Here is a 22,571-nt window from a genome sequence, read left to right on the forward strand (position 1 = left end):
TTCCACACGAGTTGATTCAAATATTTAAGATAAAGAACGATTATTTGTGGGCTTTGTGGCCGTGCGGTTAGCAACGTCAATCGTCTAGACGCATGTGATATGGAGCGTGTGTTTGATTTCCGCCCCGGTAGAAGGGAACTATTCCTGATCGAAAAATTCTTCACCGATTCACTGAGTATTATGTGTCCTGACCGTTGTCTAGGTGTTCAGTCTATACGAAGACTGTGTTTCTGTCTTTTATCCTACCGAATATTGGGAAAATCCTAAAGATGGTATAAGTGTTCACATGAAATTCCTTATTTTTCATACAAAACTAATATTATCATCAAACAAAAGTGGACAAAGATGGACAAATGAAATATCATGGATTCGATGGGTCTAAATGTATACTTTCAGAATACGATTGAAATTTTTGCTAATATTTGCTACTAGCTGCAGTAGAATTCTCAGAAAAATATCACTTTTTCATGAAAAAACTAATATAATCTGCTTGAAAATGAAGCTATCAACCATCTTTTGTAACCAAAAGATGCGCTTTCCAAAGACCGTGAAGCGATGCTTAGACAGTTTTTGAAAATATTTTGAATTGGTGAAAGTGGAAGCTAAAAACATTTTTTTTTCGGAGCCACCCTATCTAAATTTAGTAATTTTGTCATAAAACATTACCTCTATGAGATAAAATAGATGTTTATTAAGCAAAAATGCTTAGAATTAAATTCTCCATAAATTTTGTAGAATAATATGATCTCCTCAGAAGGTTAAAAAAATAAATTTACAAAAAAATTCACAAAAGGGCCACCCTAATGGCAACTTACATTAAAAATAAATCTTTTCTTGTAGATCGTTTCTTCTGAAGACGTCAAAACTCTAGCAACGATAGTTATTGAGTTATCGATTTATGTCGTGAAATTTGACCAATCCGACCATTGTGCCTCGTAGTAACTAGTTGATACGGTTGATCGACATATTCACTAACCGACTTTCACATTTTTCTTCTATCTTGACTACCAATCAATTCACTTAACGTCCAAAAACTGTCGAAAACTGCTTTCCAAAAATCGAAGTGAGAGACAAATTTGAAGACCGTATTGTGAATGCAATAAAATGCGGAAGACTCAAATTTACTAGCGCAATATGTGAAATACTGAGTTCAAAATCTACGCGGTGCAACTTCATTCAATCCAAACAATACAACGTATACGCCAGTCAACACGCAAACAAAGGTGTGCATACACAAGAAAATAATCATCTCTTCGCCGTTGCCAGATTTATTTTTTGGAAAAAATCATGACTTTTTGTCGGATTGAACAAATAAACCAGAAATAAATTTTTAAACATGTTATGTAAGCTTCTGTTACATTCCAAGTGGTGTATACAAAATTTTAAACCGATAAATACCCATACATTTGATACACCGTGAACATGTGTTATGATATCAAATAAACATTTCGTCAAGTCTGGCAACATTATGCATCAGCTGGCATATTTTTAACACCCCATTTCCACCCACCCCAGTTGTAAACAAAATTTGTTTATCGCTGCTGCCCTTTTCCGTACCAATGAATCGCCTGCTTTGAGCGTAATTACAGCGGCACACTAGGAGTTAACTTTCTGAAATCAGTATGGCGAAAGGCATCTAAGGTTCGATTTCTCAAAATTAAGCACTTTAATCGAAAAAATATTTGGTAGGCGTAGTAGCGGACACCATCCCTCATAACCGGTACCAAATAGTTTTTTATTAAAAGTTCCTAATTTTGAGAAAACCAGCGTTAGATGTCTTTCGCCATACAAATTTCTGGCGGTTAACTCTTGCTGGCTATTTTGTGCATATACTATAGCGCCTGGATGTGGCTGCGGCGAGTAGAAAATCAGCCACTGCCAATAATTCATTGGATCACTATTACAAACAAGCTATGCAGTCATTAATTTTCAAAACATTGTGATGGAGTCTTGAGCCTTAAGGATTACTGTATAAAAAGTTGGCTAATGTTTTTCGGATTTCGTGCTCACACACACATAAACACGGACTGACAGACATTTATTCAGCTCGACGAGCTGAGTCGATTGGTATATAACATCATGGGTCCCAGAGCCTTCTATAAAAAGTTTGATTTTGGAGTGAAATGATAGCCTTTCGGCAACTTTGTTGTACGAGAAAGGCAAAAAAAGACAATAAAGAGAAAAACAAAAAGCGATCCATAGAGCCATTGTAGTCAAAATTGGAATGGGCCGAGGCTTGGATTTTAGAATTTTGGTCAATTTTCAGAACAGCTTAGCACAGTCTGGGCGAGAGCGGAACTTATTGGAAAAATCTAATGTGAACGTGTACTACACATGTGGAAGTGTTGGATTGGATTGCGACTTTGAGAGCTTCGACTTTGCGTCCGATTTGGGAATCTCGGGCTCATTCAGTAGCCGCTGAATTGCGAAGGCCGACGGAGGTCCTTCGTAGCTTAGTTGGTTAAAATCACCAAGCTAGCGTACTGAGGGTTCGAGTCCCATTGAAGGAAAGTGATGACCTCCAATACATTTCTCAAATCAAAATCTTCCACATAATGTACATATTCACATCTGAGTTTTTAGAACATTGTAAATTAATGTCCAAGTCGGGTGGCAACCCTATAACCAGATACCGGCGGAGTGAAAAATTGTCGAAATGCAATCGTATGAAAAATCGTGAAAATAATACTGGCACCACTTGCACTTTTTGCTTGTTTCTTATGGATGAAAAAGTAAACAACGCAATTTGAAACCACTTTTAACCGCTCGATTGGAAACAAGATGGCGTCTAAGCCGGTTTCTTATTCTAGTAATTCTAATGGTTAAGGTGCTGCTTACCTGTCGAGCCATTGGTACATGTTGTACATGGGCCTGGCAAAGCACCTCTTGGATGGCGTGAAGCTGCTCGTCAACTTCTTCAAGTGTGGGTGGATGTCACTGATAATCGATGTTGTCACCTTTGGAACCGGCCCCAGTCGACTAGATGATAGTTTTGCCGGGACTGCTTATGCTGATTTACCGAGAAGCCGACTTCCACCAACACTGGATAGTGGATACTTATCCGAGCTGAGCTCCTGGTAGGCGACCGGCTGTGAGATGTTGTCGTTCATGTTTGTGTGCATCATAATTTGATTGTTGTTTGCACTCCGGACCGACTCAGCCGAGCCTAGTAAGAGAATCCGGACTCACGATCGTGTAGGGGCCTTCAGTGATGACTACATCACCGATGGCCTCAATGACAATGATTGGGATGGCCGGATAGTTTACTTCGTTGGTCGTTGTTACTCGATTGTTTTCGGGATGGTCCATATTACCACATTGGTCAGTAGCGTGCGGATCACCACAACTGTTGTAGTTCTTTCTTTGCGACAGTTCCGGGTGTCGTGCTCAAAATTGAAGCACTTTGTACCCTGCGTGACGTTTCGGTGCACTGTGCCATAATGCAATGTACACACCAGTCAAGCAGTTTGACGAACATTGACTCCGCCCCCAAGAAAACGCTTCGGTTGCTGCTTTGTTTGAACGTGTGTGAAGTTGTTCGAACAACCGTTTGACAGTTTGCGGCTCGGTTGGAAAAAAATTAAAACGGTTTGATTTTGGTTTGAGTTGTCGGGGGTGGAGTCAAGGTTCGCCGAACATATTTGAGCATTTGTAGTGAAGTTGCACAAACCCCATATATTTTTGATGGTTGGTGCTCAAGTTGTCGCTTCGGTCGTTCGTGTGTGATATTGTTGGTCGAATAAATTGATTGTTCGTGCCGCTGTTGGTAAAACTTGATGGATGTTTGAATAAACGAGAGGTGGAGTCAATGTTGGTCAAACTGCTTGACCGTGTGTACGTTCCATAATGCAACGTACACAAGCAGTTTGACGAACATTGACTCCGCCCCCAAGAAAACGCTTCGGTTGCTGCTTTGTTTGAACGTGTGTGAAGTTGTTCGAACAACCGTTTGACAGTTTGCGGCTCGGTTGGAAAAAAATAAAACGGTTTGATTTTGGTGAGTTGTCGGTGTGGAGTCAAGGTTCGCAAAGCATGTTTGAGCATTTGTAGTGAAGTTGCACAAACCCCCATATATTTTTTGATGGTTGGTGCTCAAGTTGGCGCTTCGGTCGTTCGTGTGTGATATTGTTGGTCGAATAAATTGATTGTTCGTGCCGCTGTTAGTAAAACTTGATAGATGTTTGAATAAACGAGAGGTGGAGTCAATGTTGGTCAAACTGCTTGACCGTGTGTACGTTCCATAACGCTCCCAGTCAACAACAGTATAGTTGTTAACGCACCAATCAGCTTCAGATTCTTAATGGTGGTGAAGCAGTGCTCCAGATGGATCAGATAAACCTGGTCGCAATACTTTTTTGTCCTGTCGTGACGAGTGAATTTGTGCAATGTGATTGAGTGGCTTCGTTCTGGGGAGGTCATCAGTAAAATACTCGTATTATGGTCAAGGAACTCCATAACTTATTTGTGATGGTCCGTGTTTGCAGGAATTACAGTACGGCCCTTAAAAAAATGCGAAAACATTTTTTAACTTATGTTTGTGTACATTGAAGGGTTATTTCTACTATGATACCTATATGTGTGTAAGCGAACGTATCATGAAAAAAAAAACATTTGTACATATCTACTTGGTCTTGGTACGTGGAGGAGGCGAATGAACCACGAATTGCATCAGCTGTTGGGAGAACCATCCATCGTTCACACCGCGAAAATCGGACGACTGCGATGGGCCGGGCACGTAGCCAGAATGTCGGACAGTAACCCGGTGAAAATGGTTCTCGACAACGATCCGACGGGCACAAGAAGGCGAGGTGCGCAGCGGGCAAGGTGGATCGATCAGGTGGAAGATGACTTGCGGACCCTCCGTAGACTACGTGGTTGGCGACGTGTAGCCATGGACCGAGCCGAATGGAGAAGACTCTTATATACCGCACAGGCCACTTCGGCCTTAGTCTGATTAATTGTGTCAGCTACAACTGCTGCTTCTTTCGTTTTTATGCTTCTGCTCCTAGCTCCCCAAATTTTAAAATTGCATGTGCTGTCGAATTCAATAACGAAAATCGTTTATTATACGCACAGCAATTCGACAATACCGCGTATTTTGAAGGGAAAATATTTAAAAAATCTAAAGGCGCCTTTCTAATTTTATCAAAGTAAGTTCTTGGAGAGGGATCAATTTCCCCCGAATATTTTCAAAGTCCATTTTTGACAGCACTCCAAAAACTCAAAGGTGCAGCCCAATCTGGTTGTACGCAAAGGTGATGTAGGACTACGTAGCTTTACGAAATGGATGGTATTTGCCATAATAATTTGTGTCCCTTTATTAACATTGAGCAAACTGCTCGGTGGTCAACTGAATCAAGATGGCAAATAGTTGCTCCCAGTTTGATGAACTTTGAGTCTCTAACCATGGAATTAACATGACTCATCGGCTGCATCGCCGCTGAAGCCACTCGACTGGCTTTCAGTGGAATATATTACAATCCTAGAAGACACCATCCTCAAAAATGTCCGAAATAAAGGAGAAATAAGCAGAATCAGAAGTGGCATGAAACCAAACGCAAATATATTTATTTGGAATAAATTTTCAGCATTGCCACTGCTACCCACGACTTCGTGCTGCTTTGTCCGCTCCGCTGCATTCAATTTTGTCGAACCGCTCTTTACAGAATCGCGATCAAAATGCCTCGCGCGCGCCGGAAAGCAGCTTTCTTGTATTCAATAAACTAAGCTCGTTAGCCCCGCCCCTTCGTGATATGATATGGGTGTAAATATAATGTGTACTCATATCGATTAATAAAGGGGCAGGGCTAATGGAACTACTTCATTAGATATAAGTAAGTCGCTTTCGTGGCCGCTTTCCACCGCGCGCGAGCTATTTTGATTGGGATTCCGCAGACAACGGGCCCGTTCGGAGAATGTAATTTGTCACTGCCTGCAGGAGCGGGAGAAAAGGCAACAACGAAAATAAACAAAAGATTTCAAAAAAAAAGTTTTACGTTATACAAATCAAAACAAGGCACGTTACGTTACGTTTTTTTTTTGTTTTGCACTTTTTTTCAAAAGCAATTTTGCAAAAAAATCTTAAAACCAAATATACAAGAAAGGCAAAGCATTCTTCAACGCCAATCACGCCATAATCTAACACATGAGATTCAAAATAATTATTATCAGTGGGAAAAGCAAGGCATTTCAATTTTTATGGCTCAAATTCATATGGGGGGGGGTAGGTTACTAGGTAGCAAATATAGCCACTACATGGGAACTAATAAGTAGAGCTCTATTAATAAACCGAAAAACATATAATTTGTTAGTAGCAATATAGTTGCCACTGCCTTATAAATGGTTGAACCGCTCTTTGCGGAATGCCGATCAAAACGGATCGCGAGTCGGAAAGCAGCTTTCTTGTATTCAATAAATTAAGCCCGTAAATTTAAATGGATGGAATAACTAACAGAAACCAAGCTTCCACGCCAAACGCCGATGCCACCGAAACAGTCCATTTTCGCAATTAAACATTTCTTTTCAGAAAATGCTGGTCCTGAGAAGAACCAATTTTCTTTCCCCAATGCACCTTTCCAACAACTAACTGACACCACAATTTGTAATAAATTTTTAGCATCGCCACTGGCGGCGCGGGATCGCCATTTTTATACTCAACCCTTTCTTCATTTGAAATGCTGGTTCGTTGAGGTTGAATGATCTGCAGCAACACACCAAGGACCACCACCAATGCGATGGATATCCGTTGGAAATGTTACTAGCGCCTCTGTGATGCTGTGTCCGCTCAGCTGCGATCGCTTTGATGCGTCCGCTCTGCGTGAAATCTTGTTCAAACTGAGGATTAGATCCAAACCCGCAAGTGATTGATTTTTTATGTCTGTGCTAGTGATGCATGTACGTGATTGGTTGGTTTACCTATTTCTAAACTTTTTATCAATTATCGACACTAAATAGTTTAAAACCAGTATTTTCATAAAAAAGACAAAGAAGCGACTCATCCTTGATCGAATGGTCCAAAAAAATTGAAAATCCATCGAGAAACAGCTGAGATATTGTAGTTTAAAGTCTATCATATTTTCGTAACGGTCCTCGATTTTCGCAATCGTAAAGTGTACCCCAATATAGACAGACGTAGTCCTACGTCAAAAATCGATTGTACATCAATAACAACAATAATTTAAGGACTGTCATACATCAGTAAAGGTAAATACTATATTTCTTAGAGAGTCTGTGTGGAAATCGGGTATGTTTATTTATTTTTGGCTGTGATACATCGGAAATAAGAAAAGGGGATCAAGTCTCCCCAGTCTCCCCTAGAGTTCTAGCAAACAGACGTTGCTTTCGTTGGTTTTAGCCTCTACGACGATAATACCTGCCATGTCCCTACCATGAGAATTGTTTTTACAAGTTGTTACGATAACTAACTGACTCGGGGGGCTAAACTCCATGGTCAATTCTTTTAAAAAATTGAATTATTACAACTTGTTCAACACAACTGTGCGATAAAAATATGGTCCCCAACGGAAAATGAACGTGAACGAAACGTTTTATCAGTTTCGCCGTGGGGCTGCCTATCCGATTCTGTTTTCTCATACTTGTATTCAAGTTCAGGGATTGAATCTTAAAGAGAAAGAGCAAGTCTCTCACTTATCATCTCTGTATACATACACGCAGGGAATCAATATTCGAGCAACGTCTAACAATATACCCTTTGTCGTCAACAGAGTTTGTTTCTGACAAACGCACCTAGCGACAAATCCTTATCAGAACCCGAACACAATATAACAAGAATCATTTGCCTTGCATGCTCTGATATTTCCGAGAATACGATGCTAATATTGTAATCATTGTTGGATTCTCGAATATTTCCATAAAAGCAGAAACTATGATAGCATAAAACCGAAATTTGCTCTAAAAATAATGCAAAATAACGGGATGAAAAGTTAGCAACAAGATTGTCTTCTTTTTTGTTGCTGACAAAATTTTTCGGATCTTTGTCATTATTATCTCCGACAAAAACAAAGCTTTGTCGTTGGTTCTCTTTTGTCGCTTGTTTCGCAAGCGCATTTCAGAAAAATTGATTCCCTGCATACACGATATGTAGCATACCGCGAGAAACTTTTTTCGCAAGCTGTCATGATAGAGAACTGATTCAGGATGTTATACCCTATGATAAATTTCTTTCAGAAAGCTCCAAATGTGGGGAGCACTGGCTCTGATGATGCCATTCAACTTCTACACAGCTGTGCAGTAACGAACACGGAAGGAGCGAAAACAAAGCGAGAATCACCATTTTTATGTTGGGGCTGCCTATCCGATTCTGTTTTTTCGCACTTGAATATAAGTTTGATAAATTTGTTATCATGGCTTGTTATGATTCGGAACAGTTTTATCGTTGTTCGTAATCTATTGAGAGCGATTCCTGCAAACCCTGAGTATGATACATTTGTTTTTATGGCTTTTAATGGTTCGAACCGTCTTGCCTCTCTTTTAACGTTCATTGTTCATTTAGAGCGATTTCTGCAAACCCTGTCCAGCCTAACAGAATCTTAATTGAGACCTAATTGGCCATTTGGCCTCAATACGCTTTTTAGCGCTCCTGACGTAGAACATTTAGCCGCTATTCAACCCCTCAGCGTGGGCTGACTACCGTTACTAGTGGGTACAAGAAGAAGGCAAACAACGCCTATATGTTGCTGTTATTGTTTGACCTGAACTGAAAGTAAAATTTTGTACACCGTTGAGAGCGGTTAGTGCGGACGTTCGTAATGTCGAAGGAAAGCGGAGCGTTTTCGAATTAATATTTGTTTCAAGATTTACTTTAGGTAAATCATATATCAACACTGAACACTGAATCAACAATTTGACGCCACAATACACGGTTCGAGACCGCATCATCGGATGCGCCCCACGCTCGCTTAGTCATTCTGTAACTCGCATTCCGTATTCTCACAGGGTTGCTGTCCGGCATTCTTGTAACATGCCCAGCCCATCGTACCCTTCCGGCTTAAGCCCAGAGTGTAAAATAATCGAAATTTTTTAGTGAAGTCCATTTTTCTTCATTTGTCAGTTCACTTCCGACACATTCATAGTCGTCTTCAGTTGAATATTAGTGATTGAATATTTATGCACATTTTACAAATTGATAAATTATCTGAAATCTGAACACGTTTCAAATAAGTAAAGTGATTTATCACACATGACTGAATCCGGTTTTCATCCGCGAGGCACTTTCAGTGGTAAACATCAACATAAACAATGCTAATTAAGTTTTTTCTGCACATAGTAAACACATTCAGTGACAGTCGAATGAATTAGTTCGTGGAGTAGTCGTCTGACTATGTCATTCTATGTTTTGAATATTCATGCGATGTTTGTCAAAATTCGGATCGAAGTTGCTTCTAATCTAATTGTACATCGCCATAGGGAGTGAGTGCATGTAATGGACCCCGTGCGTATAATGGACCCTCTGAACAAAAACGAAAAGTTAACGCTGCAATCAACGATTTCCTGCAAATTTCCATTGGATAAAGTTGCTTCGCATATCAGGGTAGCTGTTGCGTGCAATTGTTTTGGCTTGTGATACTAAAATTAAGTTATATTAACTAATTTGTAAAAGTAAATACGTTAGAGCAGTGGCGTAGCCAGGGGGGTGGTTTTGGGCATAAACCCCCCCCCCCCCAGAGACATCATTTTTAGAAGAAATTTTTTTTTTCGAAAAAAAAAATGTTCAGAAAACCCCCCCCAGACCAATTTTCTGGCTACGCCACTGCGTTAGAGAGTCCATTACTAGCACACAAGGGGGGTCCATAATAGGCAACAGGAACATGTGGAAATGGAACATGTAGATCAAATGAGGGGGGGACCATAATACGTATGTAAACAAACTCTATGATGCGTATTATGGTCCCGGGGGTGGCCATAACAGGCAATCTGGCTACATTATTTTAAAATACTTATTTTAGCAGTAAAAATGAATGTTTTAGCATGTTTTATGTACGAAACGCATTGCTGATAACTGTTACTTGTCATCTGGTGCTACAGAATGGTAATATGTCATGAGTCTGACTCTGACTCGCGAGGGGTTGAAGTAAATTTCCGTCCTTAAGGGGTCCATTACTAGCACTCACTCCCTAGATGGTCCTAAGCACCTGTTCCTCGAATACTCCGAGTGCTTGCAAGTCCACCTCGATCATGGTCCATGTTTCATGTCCGTCTTATAGAGGACTACCGGTCTTACAAGCGTTTTGTATATGTGTATATACGTGTGAATCTTTTTCGACCGCAGTTTCTACAATGAGGTAATATTGAACCTTATTGCAGCAATAATGGATCCATTATCTCAAATCCACATTAAAAAAAAAACTGACTGTTGGAGAAAGTAAATTTGAAGCTGCCTTCTGGGTTGGGGTTGAGGTATTTTTAAAATTCAAAATCAATATCTTCACGCGATTTGAATCATTTATGATAGTTCTAATTATTGTGGATTTACTTGACCAATGGATTCGAAGGTCGGTTCACTTGCCTATTTCAAACGTTCCCTTTTCCAGCAAGGTTTGCCAAACTCAATAAATGTTTGGTAGATTACCTTGTTTTTTGCTCCTTGTCTATCGAAACAGATGTCAAAACATCGGAAAAAGAAAGAAAAGTCCGAGGGAAACAGCAAAAAGCACGTGGCAGACTTGTCAGTTTTGACAGATTTTACTATGAAGACGGGTGAGAAGGTTAAAACGGCGATTTCAACTACCGTTCAAGGAGCGACTATTTCGAACGGTCGGGTCTAATAGGGAAATCCACGTACAATACCATAAATTGTAAATTTGGTTCAATCAAAGGTAATTGCTTATTTCCGGGGATTAAACCACCCGACTTGGACGTTAATTTACAATGTTATGAAAACTCATATGTGAATATGTACGTTATGTGGACTAAGCTACGAAGGACCTCCGTCGGCCTTCGCAACCTAGCGGCTACTGAACGAGTTCGAGATTCCCAAATTGGACGCATAGTCAAATCACTCGCAATCCATTTCTCAAGCCAATGTAGGGTCATGGGTTCGAGTCCCATCGAAGGGAAAGTGGTTACCTCCAATACATTTTCCAAATCAATATCTTCCACATAACGTACATATTCACATATGAGTTTTCATAAAATTGTAAATTTATTAAATAGCTTGTTGGGCCGACACACGATGTGCTGCATAGTAGACGAGAATGCGTGTTGAAAACTGCCTATGCAAAATGCACATACAAACCATAATTTTGGTTTTTCTCAAATTTAGTCACGATTTACAATTTTGATGGTGATTTTCATATGAGAAAACATTCTTCCAACTAGTCGGAGACATTTTTTTAGATTTTTGTACCCAACTTTTAATTCAACTTTTACTTATTTAGGATAAAGTGCCAACTAGTGGACCCCCAAACAATAATAGTGGACCCTCCAGCAATTTTTGCATTATTACAGTACAATGTAAACATTTTGCTATGAAATTCCATCGGGAGAACCTACATTATCGGTTACCTACATTACGGCCATTACCGCTCGCGGAAACCTGGATAGGAATATTTTGGGGTGTCCATAATAGGCAAGAAGAACGTCTCGAAACGGAACATAAAAATCAATTGAAGTATCAACTATAGGGAAACAATTTCCTATTATGTACATCCAGACAGACTTTAAAATGTTAATCTCAACGAAAAACGTCGTGTATTTGAGTGTTTTATGTATGTATCGTGAAGATGAAATGCAGAACTTGGTATTAGATATCAAGCAGAACTAATATGTTGAAAATTTCTACTCCTTATGACAGGAAGAGCAAAATTCCGCCACTAGGAGGTTCACTATTGTGCATTTTACCCTACTAACAACTAAGAGCTGCCTTTTACATGCCAAATGCAAACTCGGAGTACAGTTTTAAAACATCTACCGGAATTTCACTGTACCATTCAAAGTCTGACATATACAAATGATTTTACGCCATGTGAGCAAAATGAGGCATTTGCTTCGATCTCGAAAATGTTGCAGAACACAAGTACTGACTGGAACAATAGTTTTTTACCTTAAATTTTCAAATTTGCAGACCATGGCTGGCTTATCCCTCAAACAACAATAAGCAAAAAATATTTTTCTAGCTCAAGTTGTACGTATCCAATGAGGCTAGCCGTGTTTGATAAACACTACGAGTGCTGAAAAATCGAATTTTGCAACGAGTTACACCGTTTTGGCTTAAATTTGATTAGGGAGACGGCAGGTATTTTCGTCTGTTCGTCATAGTCTCGAAAACCAATAAAAGAGACGCTTTTTTGTAAAACTCATACGTACCAAATCGTAAACTCAGGAGAAACGTTCTGCTATAGTGGAGTTCTAGCAAATGTACGTTGCTTTCGTTGGTTTTAGCACCTATGACGATGGACGGAAATACCTGCCGTGTCCCCACTGTACCAAAATGCTTCTAATTTATTTGTCCATGAGCGATTGATTTAGCCAAAAATAATCAAATCCGTGCGTTGAACCAAGTTTATGAATTATGGATTGGCATCGAATCACATTCTGAATAATTTTACACCCAAGTATTTACCCAAACCAGATTTATTCTTGTTTCATAACACGGCTTATTTATTTCAAGGCAAACGATTGAATGATTTTCTATTAACTAAAATATGTTTTTCCAAACATCAACTTCCTCAAAAAACTTTGAAATTCTTGCTTCTCTAAAAACTGCAAACATGATCTAATTTTCTTTATCTTTCCGTCTGTCCCACATAACCAATTTCCGGGGTATTCATTAAATCTATCTTGATCGAGCCGTAAACTAGTAGCTACACACCAAAGTCAAACGACGGTTACCCACGAGGGCGTTCGTCGTCCTCCTCTTTTCAATTCCACAAACCATTAAAATCCTATTCGTCTTAATGACTGACATCGGCCTATCAGTTACAGCCGGCACCCTCTTGAGCAAACTGTTTCAAGCTTTTAAAAGGAAATCAATCGTACATCCATGCTTCCTTGCTACTATATTTCACGTGTTTATTTGTTTTGCCCAGCTTTCCCACTTCTTCAAAAAACACATTTTTCTCAACCATCGGATCTGTTACCCATCCTCTACCCGCAGGCCATGGAAGCAGTCTACGAGGCCGGTCTCGCACGCAACATAGGCCTATCGAATTTCAACCAACGGCAGATACAAAGGATCCTCGATAATTGCCAAATCAAACCGGCTAATCTGCAGGTAAGGTGATCCGTTCCCCGGCGCGCACACCTCTCCCTCAGGAGCATCAGGGGGAAACGGTGTTTGCCTTTCCTGTGACGCTGCTCATTGTATTGAACACTCCCTTATTTTATCGCACGTAGATCGAGAACCACATCTATCTGCAGCAACCGGAACTGGTGAAGTTTGCCAAGGCCAACGGCATTACCGTCACCGCGTACTCTCCGCTAGGGTCCAAGGGAATCGAGAAACTTTTGGGGTAAGTATCCGGTTACTGTGAAAGCAATTAATTTTGTAACAAATGTATCAATGTATCATATGGCCCGAAAGTTTGGAAGTTGTTGAAACTGAATTTCATGAAATAATAAAAGTGATAAAATTCCAGCCGCGAGGTACCGGATCTGCTGGACAATCCGGTGGTGAAGGAAATTGCCGAAAAGTTGGGAAAAACGCCCGCCCAGGTACTGCTGCGCCACTTGCTGCAGCGCGGGATTTCAACGATCCCGAAAAGCACGAACCCCAAACGGCTGCGGGACAACATCGATCTGTTCACGTTCGATATCGAAGATTCCGACATGGTGCGTTTGAATGAGCTGGATCAGAACATTCGCATTTGCGATTTCGGATTTTTCCCCGGGTACGTATACATGGTGGTAAAAGTTATTTAATTTAGACAATGGAAAATTATGTCTTTTTCACAGAGTCACCAAGCACCCGGAATTCCCTTTCTAAGAATGAAGAATAGTCAAAATCGAAAATATGATATCGAATTTAATTTCTCATTATTTTCTACTAAGAAAACAAATGGATATACAATAACTTTTTTTTTATTAGAAAGTAGGATTTTTACCGTAAGCCCCTAATGGGGTTGCCATTTTAAATGATTTAGATTCAAAAATTTGTTATCCGTGCAACAATATAGTTTGGTAAATTGATAATTGTAATCGCTGCTTCATTGTTTGATGATATATCACATTCCTTCTCTTAAATTATCTCAGAATCATTATTCAAGTTTGTATGTTGTTTTATCTATCAACAAAATATTAGCCTAAAATTGTTAAAGCTGTTGTGATGCAACATAGAATTAAGCGTTAACGGTAACGACCAACGTTTGTACATAATCATTACACTAACACAAGGTTATTCATTAAATGTACTATACAGGTTGTGCACTGCTCGCTCATACCAATATATTTGTTCCATATATAAACTAACGCATTCAATTTATTCTCAGTATTCAAACATTTTTACTGAACTTTCAAAAACTTTTTACTTTAATTAACTTTTAAATTTCCAAAACTTTGTTACCGATTTACATATGTAGCCTCCTGGTAAATTGCAATATTCTTTGGCCACTGATGTCAGCTTTTATTTGCTCTTATTGAAAATAGCGAGATCGGTTAAAGAGGAAGTAAAATTGGCAATCAACCATCACATTAATCCACATTTTTAGAATGGCTGTTTTTGGTATTGCTCGTTATCATATTTTTTCGAAGGACGGATAGAGACAGACGACACACATTCAAAAAGCTCTTTACATCGTCCAATTTTTCTCGCACCTTAACGTTACCGAAAAATATGAAATAATAATCGAATGAGATGAGATTTTTAGCCATGAAAGTTTGATAACGATAAAAATATAAAAGATGTTCTAAACTTGCAAAGCGCACTCTGCGTTGTCCGGGTTTTAATTTTTATTTTTGTATACTTTTATCATTTCTTGACAAATCGGGTAGCATGGTGCATCTTTGTCAAAATCGTTAAAAAAAGTCCGTTAAGAATACATCAAATGTTGATATTAAGCCAATATCGATTACAAAATTCATATGGAACAAATATGAAAGGACGTACACTATAAAGTTTCATTCACCCAAGACGAGGAACAGATCAAAGCAATCCGCGTTTAATCGCTTCTACGATCGCCATGAGGATAAAGAGAGATTGAAAATAGTGGATTCTTACACCCAAAAAAATCTGCACGTTGTTTCCACCTGAAAAAGTACGTAGATTTTTTCCACCTGAAATTCACGTAACTTTTACCTGATTTTTTGATAAAATTTTCATTCTACGTGAAAATCAGGTAAGTTCTACCTGAGTTTTGGATAGAATTCACCGGACACGTAAGTTTCACCTGAATTTTTCTGAAGCATTTGCAGCTACGTGTGCACGTAAAATGTACCTGAAAATTCAGGTGGAAACAACGTTTAGATTATTTGGAGTGTAGTTCAGTATTGGATGCTGAAACGTTAATTGAACCGTTTGTTTGACTGCATACGTGACGGCCAAAATGAGATTTTTATATATTCTAAATCATTGTCCAAAATACGTATTCTGGCAAAAAAAAAAAAAAAAAACAAAAACAAAATTCGGAAATGTATACGCGCTTTGAAGAGCAATTCAAGACAAAATTTTAAAAACGACTTATCTGCTTTTGTAAACAAAGATTCAAACGTCGATTTGACGAATCTGATAGTACTTCGACGCAAACCAACGCCATCAACAGGTAGCTGAAACCTTCACCTACCTATAGACGAATCCAAGTAAAAATAAGAAGAAGACACACGACGGTGTTAACTTTGACAGATCCTACAGCTCAGCATAGGGAGATCATTTTAAAATGCTTCTAATAAATTCTAGACAAAATGTAATTAAAATCTGATTGATGTATGATACGGAAAAAGTTCCGAACTGTATGATAGATACGTTTTTGGAAAAAAATCAAAAAATTGAGATAAGCTTCCAGATATGTAATTCGGAACTTTTTCCGTACCGTACATCAATCAGATTTTAATTACAATTTGTCTAGAATTTATTATAAGCATTTTAAAATGATCTCCCTATGCTGAGCTGTAGGATCTGTCAAAGTTAACACCGTCGTGTGTCTTCTTCTTATTTTTACTTGGATTCGTCTATTGATAGTGTTGGTTTGCGTTCGAGTTTTTGTTTACAAAAGCAGATAAGTCGTTTTGTAAATTTTAGAGGCTTCAAAAAATATGGGTTCGTTGGGAAAGTTGACCTTAAATAAACCAAAGAAACGATTGAGCGAATAAAAATGTTTGACGGGAAAGGTCAATTGCAGCACGTAATTTGGAAAGGAAACCCCACCCAATATACGTTTTTAATTCCGACTTCTAGTAGCTCTATAAGTAAAAACGGAAAAAACGATAGGAAATAAGACAAAAATCTGGTGATTTAAATGCGACGTTCACTACTTTTTGAGATTTTTTCACCGAGGATATGCACTGTCACATTAGCTGCTTTACCTAGGGTATGCACTGTCACACAATCTTGAACAGCCTCCCCCCCACCCCATCGAACAAAGGAACCCTTGTTGAACCCCCTCCTATCAAACATAGAAAAATGTCTAAAACTGAGAAAAAGTTTTCGTCAAGTAATATAATAACTATAATCCATATCTACTTGGACTGTACTACCATTTCTGTCCCAAACAACAGGTATTTCTGGCAGGCTTTGTGATATATAAGGTGAGCAAAATATATAATTTAATAAATCGTTCTTCACAATATCAAACCTGGCAGACGTGTTCACTTAATTTAATATGCTGCCATGCTGACACTCGTAGCAGAATATGCTGCCATGCTGACACTCGTAAAGCAGAATATCAGCAAGAAGATCCGAGGATAGACGAATTCCTCGACCACCTCGAAGGTATCTCCGCCTATCGTAACACTGCTTCCCAGGCGGGCCCTGTCGCGCTCGGTTCCGCCCACAAGCATGTACTTCAAGGCAAAATTTTCAAAACGACTTATCTGCTTTTGTAAACAAATATTCAAACGACGATTTGACGAATCTGATAGCTCTCCCACGCAAACTAACACCATCAATAGGTAGATGAAGGTTTCCGCTACCTGTTGATGGTGTTGATTTGCGTGGGAGAGCTATCAAATTTTGTCTTGACTTTGTCTTTGACGCATTCACCACCAGTCCAACTTTTGTTGCTTCACGTTTCAGGCTGGTGTACAGTTCTGCCACCTTTGCAAATATTCGGCCGACAATGTCCATGTCATCCGCGAAACAAATAAATTGACTGGATCTGTTGAAAATCGTACCCCGGCTGTTACACCCGGCTATCCGCATGACACCTTCTAGCGCAATGTTGAACAACAGGCACGAAAGTCCATCACCTTGTCTTAGTCCCCGGCGCGATTCGAACGAATTGGAGTGTTCGCCCGAAATCTTCACACAGTTTTGCACACCATCCACCGATGCATTGATCAGTCTGGTAAGCTTCCCAGGGAAGCTGTTCTCGTCCATAATTTTCCATAGCTCTATACTGTCGTATGCCGCCTTGAAATCAACGAACAGATGGTGCGTTGGGTGGTATTCACGGCATTTTTGAAGGATTTGCCGTACAGTAAAGATCTGGTCCGTTGTCGAGCGGCCGTCACGAAATGGTGAGTTTATATCCGGGAAGGAGCGCCTAACATAGCTCTCTGGTCCTCACAAGTTCCAATACTCACGCTTCCACGGGTCTTCCGATGGCAATTGACCGCCAGCTAAGGGTTGCGTACTTAGCTGGTAGTGGACACTGTTGTCCTACTGGCATCAGCTGGAGTGAGAGGGAGCGTCATGTGGGACCTACATAGAACGTGGTGTTTGACAGTGGGCTCTGTTGAATTTCTATAAAAAGCTGCATGTGTCCGCAAGCAGGACCTATCCGTGTATCGCTCAAAGCGCACTAGCCTAGTCCTGGTGTTGAGTGGGGCTTTGAACAAATTTGACCCGACTGATCGAGCGTCTGTTCACCAACGAGGTGCGGCTCCAATAGCGTCTGTTCTGGCATCCAGCGGCTGAGTATGAAATGCTATTCCCCGGAAGCTATACCTAAGATGGCAGCCCCATCCCGGTGGATAGGGAATCTTGGGCCAACAACCTACTGCTCCCGAAACAACAATTTGTTAGAGAATCCGATAATGAAAGAATACGGACTGATTTTGCGGCAACGACTCTTAGCGCGAAACAACGGACACGAATAGGAACATGCAACGTTTTAACCCTAGCCCAGCAGGGTAAATTGGCACAACTTGCCAATGGAGCACGCCGCATGAAGCTTGAGATCCTGGGACTGAGTGAAGTCCGTTGTTCAAACTTTGGAGAACATAAAATGCCGTCGGGACAAGTTCTGATATAGGTGCTCTGGTTTACGAGATGAACACGGTCCTCGGCATCGCGGAGTTGGCTTCCTACTAAGCGCCCAGGCACACTCTGCCTTTATGAAGTGGGAACCTATGGGTGAAAGGATAATCGTTGCCAGATTTAGAACACGGGTCCGAAACCTTACTATAATCCAATGTTATGCGCCAACCGATGCTGCCGAACTGCAAGACAAAGAGAACTTCTACAGCCAACTCAATGCCGTCGTAAATAGAATTCCGAAGGGTGATATCAAGATCTGTATGGACGACTTCAATGTGAAGATCAGATCCGACAACTCGAACCATGAGCACATTGAGTAATTCTCGCTGAAACCGGACACTATTTACACGAGGTTCTTAAAAATGCCTAAATTTATATTCTTTCGAAAGCTTTCGGCAAGTATATTAAGGATCCGAGTAAAATTCTTCAAAAAGATGAACCCCTCGTTAGTTATTCACGAAATCATTTTAATGGACCCCTCGATTTTTGTCAATTCTTGACTCACCAAAACTATCATAACTCCAACATTTCTCAACCGATCGTAGAGATCAGCATATTGTTGGAAAGAGGAAGAGTGTATACTCAATTTGCGATAGTAAAAATAGAAACAGCCATATTGAATTTGGCCGCCATCTTGGATTTCTTTTTGAAAACTATTTTTTCGCCAGGTTCGCAACCATTGATTTTGAATATTTATACATCGATGGAAAACTTAGCTTTTATTGTGCATTGTGTCAAAAAATCTTCAGGTGTATATTTTTTCTATCAAAAGTTCTGTGGTAATAACGACATGATGATCGGGGGATCACTCTTCCCCCATAGACCGGTTCACAAGGTGGGTCTCCCGTAACGACTTTACAGAAAATCAAATCGACCACATCTGCATCAGCCGAAAATGGAAACGGAGCCTTTTTGATGTACGCGTCTGATCATCACTCCCTCATCGGCGAAATACGCCTGCGCATTGCGCGGATTCGTCGGCAGGAGGAGAGAGTTGGACGACGGTTCAACACACGCCGACTGGAAGATGCCACGGTGAAACGGTCCTTCGCTAAAAAACTGGAGACGCGTGCTATAGATATTCCGGATGGTGGCAGCGTGGAAGACCACTGGACCGCCATCAAGAATGCTTTCACCACTACAGCGAGAACAATCTGGGCGAACTGCGCACCCAGAGAAAACAATGGATCACCGATGAGACCTGGAGGAGTCAAAGTCTAAGCCCGTCAACGATACTCGGCTGTGAAGAAGGAAGTGAAACGCTCATGTCGACGGAACAAGCGAGCGTGGGTGGACTCTCTGGCCGTCGAAGGAGAGAGAGCCGCTGCAACTGGGGACATTCGCCTCCTCTACGATATCTCACGACGCTTAAGCGGGGTGAAGATGAAAGCAACGATGCCTGTGAAAGACGCGAATGATCAGTTATTGACCGACCCAACTGACCAGCTGAAACGCTGGTTCGAGCACTTCGAACAACTTTTTCAAGTGCACGCCAGGCCACCACCACCTCGGCATGATCTGCCTAGGATCCGCCGTATAACATGCGTCTATATCGAAACTCCATCACTGTTAGAGATTCAAACAGTCATCCAAAGCATGAAATCGAATAAAGTCCCAGGGGTCGATCGCATATCAGCCGAGATGCTCAAAGCTGACCCCATGACATCCGCTCTACTACTGTCGACTGGATGCAAGGTATCTTAGTGAAGGTGCCCAAAAAGGGTGACCTGACTGTATGCGATAACTGGCGAGGCATTATGTTGCTGTGTACCGTTCTCAAAGTTCTGTGCAAAATTATCCTAGCCCGGATTCAGGAGAAGATCGATGCGACTCTCCGGCGGTAGCAAGCCGGATTTCGTGCCGGAAGATCCTGTGTGGACCATATTGTCACGCTCCGCATCATTCTGGAGCAGGTCAACGAATTCCAAGAGTCCCTTTACTTGGTATTCATTGACTACGAAAAAGCTTTCGCCCGTCTCAATCACGAGAATATGTGGGGAGCCCTGAGACGCAAGGGAGTTCCTGAGAAAATCATCGGCCTCATCGAGGCACAGTACGAGGCCTTCTCGTGTAGAGTGCTGCACAATGGGGTCTTGTCCGACCCTATCCGGGTCGTAGCTGGTGTGAGGGAAGCATGTATTCTATCACCGTTACTGTTCCTCATCGTAATCGACGAGATTCTGGTAGATGCGATTGACCGTGAACCAAACCGCGGGCTGTTATGGCAGCCTATAACCATGGAGCACCTAAATGACTTCGAATTGGCGGATGATGTTGCACTCCTCGCGCAACGGCGCTCTGATATGCAGAGTAAGCTCGACGACTTTGCCGAGCGCTCCTCTTCGGCAGGTTTAGTCATCAACGTCAACAAAATCAAATCGTTGGATGTAAACACGGTGACTCCTTCCAGTTTCACAGTAGCCGGGCAACCAGTGGAGAATGTTGAAAGCTTCCAATATCTTGGTAGCCAAATGGCGTCAGACGGAGGTACCAAGATCGACATAGGCGCACGGATAAAGAAAGCAAGGGCTGCCTTTGCGAGTTTAAGAAATATCTGGAAAAACAGGCAGATAAGTGAACGCACCAAAATACGAATTTTCAACTCTAACGTGAAATCTGTGCTGTTATACGCTAGCGAAACATGGCGTGTATCAGTGGAGAACACTCAACGGCTGCAGGTGTTCATCAACAGATGTCTGCGGTATATAATTCGGGCATGGTGCCATCACAACTGGATCTCAAACAACGAGCTCCATCGTCGTTGTCACTAGGGGCCGATAGCAACAGAAATTCGGGATCGGATGTGGGGATGGGTCGGCCACACTCTACGTAGGGGCGGAAATGAAATCTGTAAACAAGCATTAGACTGGAACCCAGCGGGACATCGCAGCAGAGGCAGACCCAGAAGCTCATGGCGGCGAAGCCTCAATAAATAAAAAAAAATAAGTCGACCGAAGTCTAACCTGGCAACAGGTTAAAGCGATAGCTGGACATCGCTCAGAATGGCGATCTTTCAAGTCGGCCCTTTGTATCACCAGATGTGTACAGGACCCATTGGTAAGTAACTCAATTCCCGAAAAGATTCTAACTGTGTACGTATCATAGTTGACCAATAAACAATAAATATGCACAGCTCACCAAACGAACAGTTTTCTTGAAACTAGAAAGCTATTCGCACTAGACATTCTTTGGAGGTTCTGTAACTCAACGATGCAAGAAACGTCCTCATCCAGTTTAGGATTAGGGGAAGGAAATAAGTTCAACACTCATTGCTACAAAAGCCCATCAGCGTCACTGAAAAAGAATATTTGGTTAGTTGGGAAGGTATTCTATTGAAAAAAAAAAAAAAAACATTGGGGAGCGACAAAATATTGGTTTTGACTAACGTTGAAAAAGCATGCTTCAACTCAATCTATAGCGCAATCTGAACGTATTTTTATTGTATCTTCAGAGCAAACTAATTCAAACAACTTGTTTGTTCAACGTGTGATTAATAACTAAAGAATTTTATTCAAACAAAGTGATGGCTTTCTAAGATCCTAACAATGTTATCCGCCACGGTAATACGAATCATTTGCGCTCTAACTTATTCAATCGCTCTGCTCTGCATAACAGAACTGTTTCCGTTTTAGATCTCGTCTAACTCGGTCGCAAGTCTAAGAAGTCTAAGCGATAACCGGATCGGTCGCGTTTTTAAATTTATTTTATCACTCCGCTTTGCAGAGCAGAACGTTTTTTTTTCACATCGCGATTTTCTCGATCGTGGGCCGCGGTGGTCAAAAAGATAACACGATCTGTCGCGCAGTAATTTAGATATTCAACCTTAACGATAACACGCTTGATCACGCCCTCAAGGATTCTTTCACAAATTACGTAACGCTAAAATTGATGATTTTAGACTCCCACCCTCCCTTCGTAACACTTTTTGTAAGGAAGCTTTATTTTTGTGTATGGATCGTAACGCTCGGCCTGATCCCCTCCTTCACCTTACAGCGTTACGTAATTTGTCAAATGCCTCTTATCTGAAACAGTGAAACATTTCGCTATCATTATGTGAATAAACTACTTTCTCGGCAGTCGTTCAAATCAAAGATATTACAATTGTCGAACAATGTAATAACGTTGAAATTTTGCATCATAGTGCATTTTAGGTGATGTTGGGAATTTTAATCAAATTGTTCAGAATTTGAAACAATTTTTGCCA

General features: G+C 40.8%; 1 protein-coding gene across 1 annotated transcript in view; it reads left to right on the top strand.

Annotated features, from left to right (window-relative positions):
- LOC134205051 (1,5-anhydro-D-fructose reductase) overlaps positions 1-14,148 on the top strand; it is a 41,968-nt gene extending 27,820 nt beyond the window's left edge. Inside the window, exons 4-7 of the mRNA XM_062679935.1 lie at positions 13,115-13,231; positions 13,354-13,469; positions 13,596-13,847; positions 13,912-14,148. Coding sequence (XP_062535919.1) covers positions 13,115-13,231; positions 13,354-13,469; positions 13,596-13,847; positions 13,912-13,942 — 516 coding nt within the window. The 3' untranslated portion in view covers positions 13,943-14,148. The remainder of the gene's footprint in view (positions 1-13,114; positions 13,232-13,353; positions 13,470-13,595; positions 13,848-13,911) is intronic.
- The last annotated feature ends 8,423 nt before the right edge of the window (positions 14,149-22,571 follow it).

This window comes from Armigeres subalbatus, chromosome 1 (assembly GCF_024139115.2).
Source record: "Armigeres subalbatus isolate Guangzhou_Male chromosome 1, GZ_Asu_2, whole genome shotgun sequence".
Taxonomy (NCBI): Eukaryota; Metazoa; Arthropoda; class Insecta; order Diptera; family Culicidae; genus Armigeres; species Armigeres subalbatus.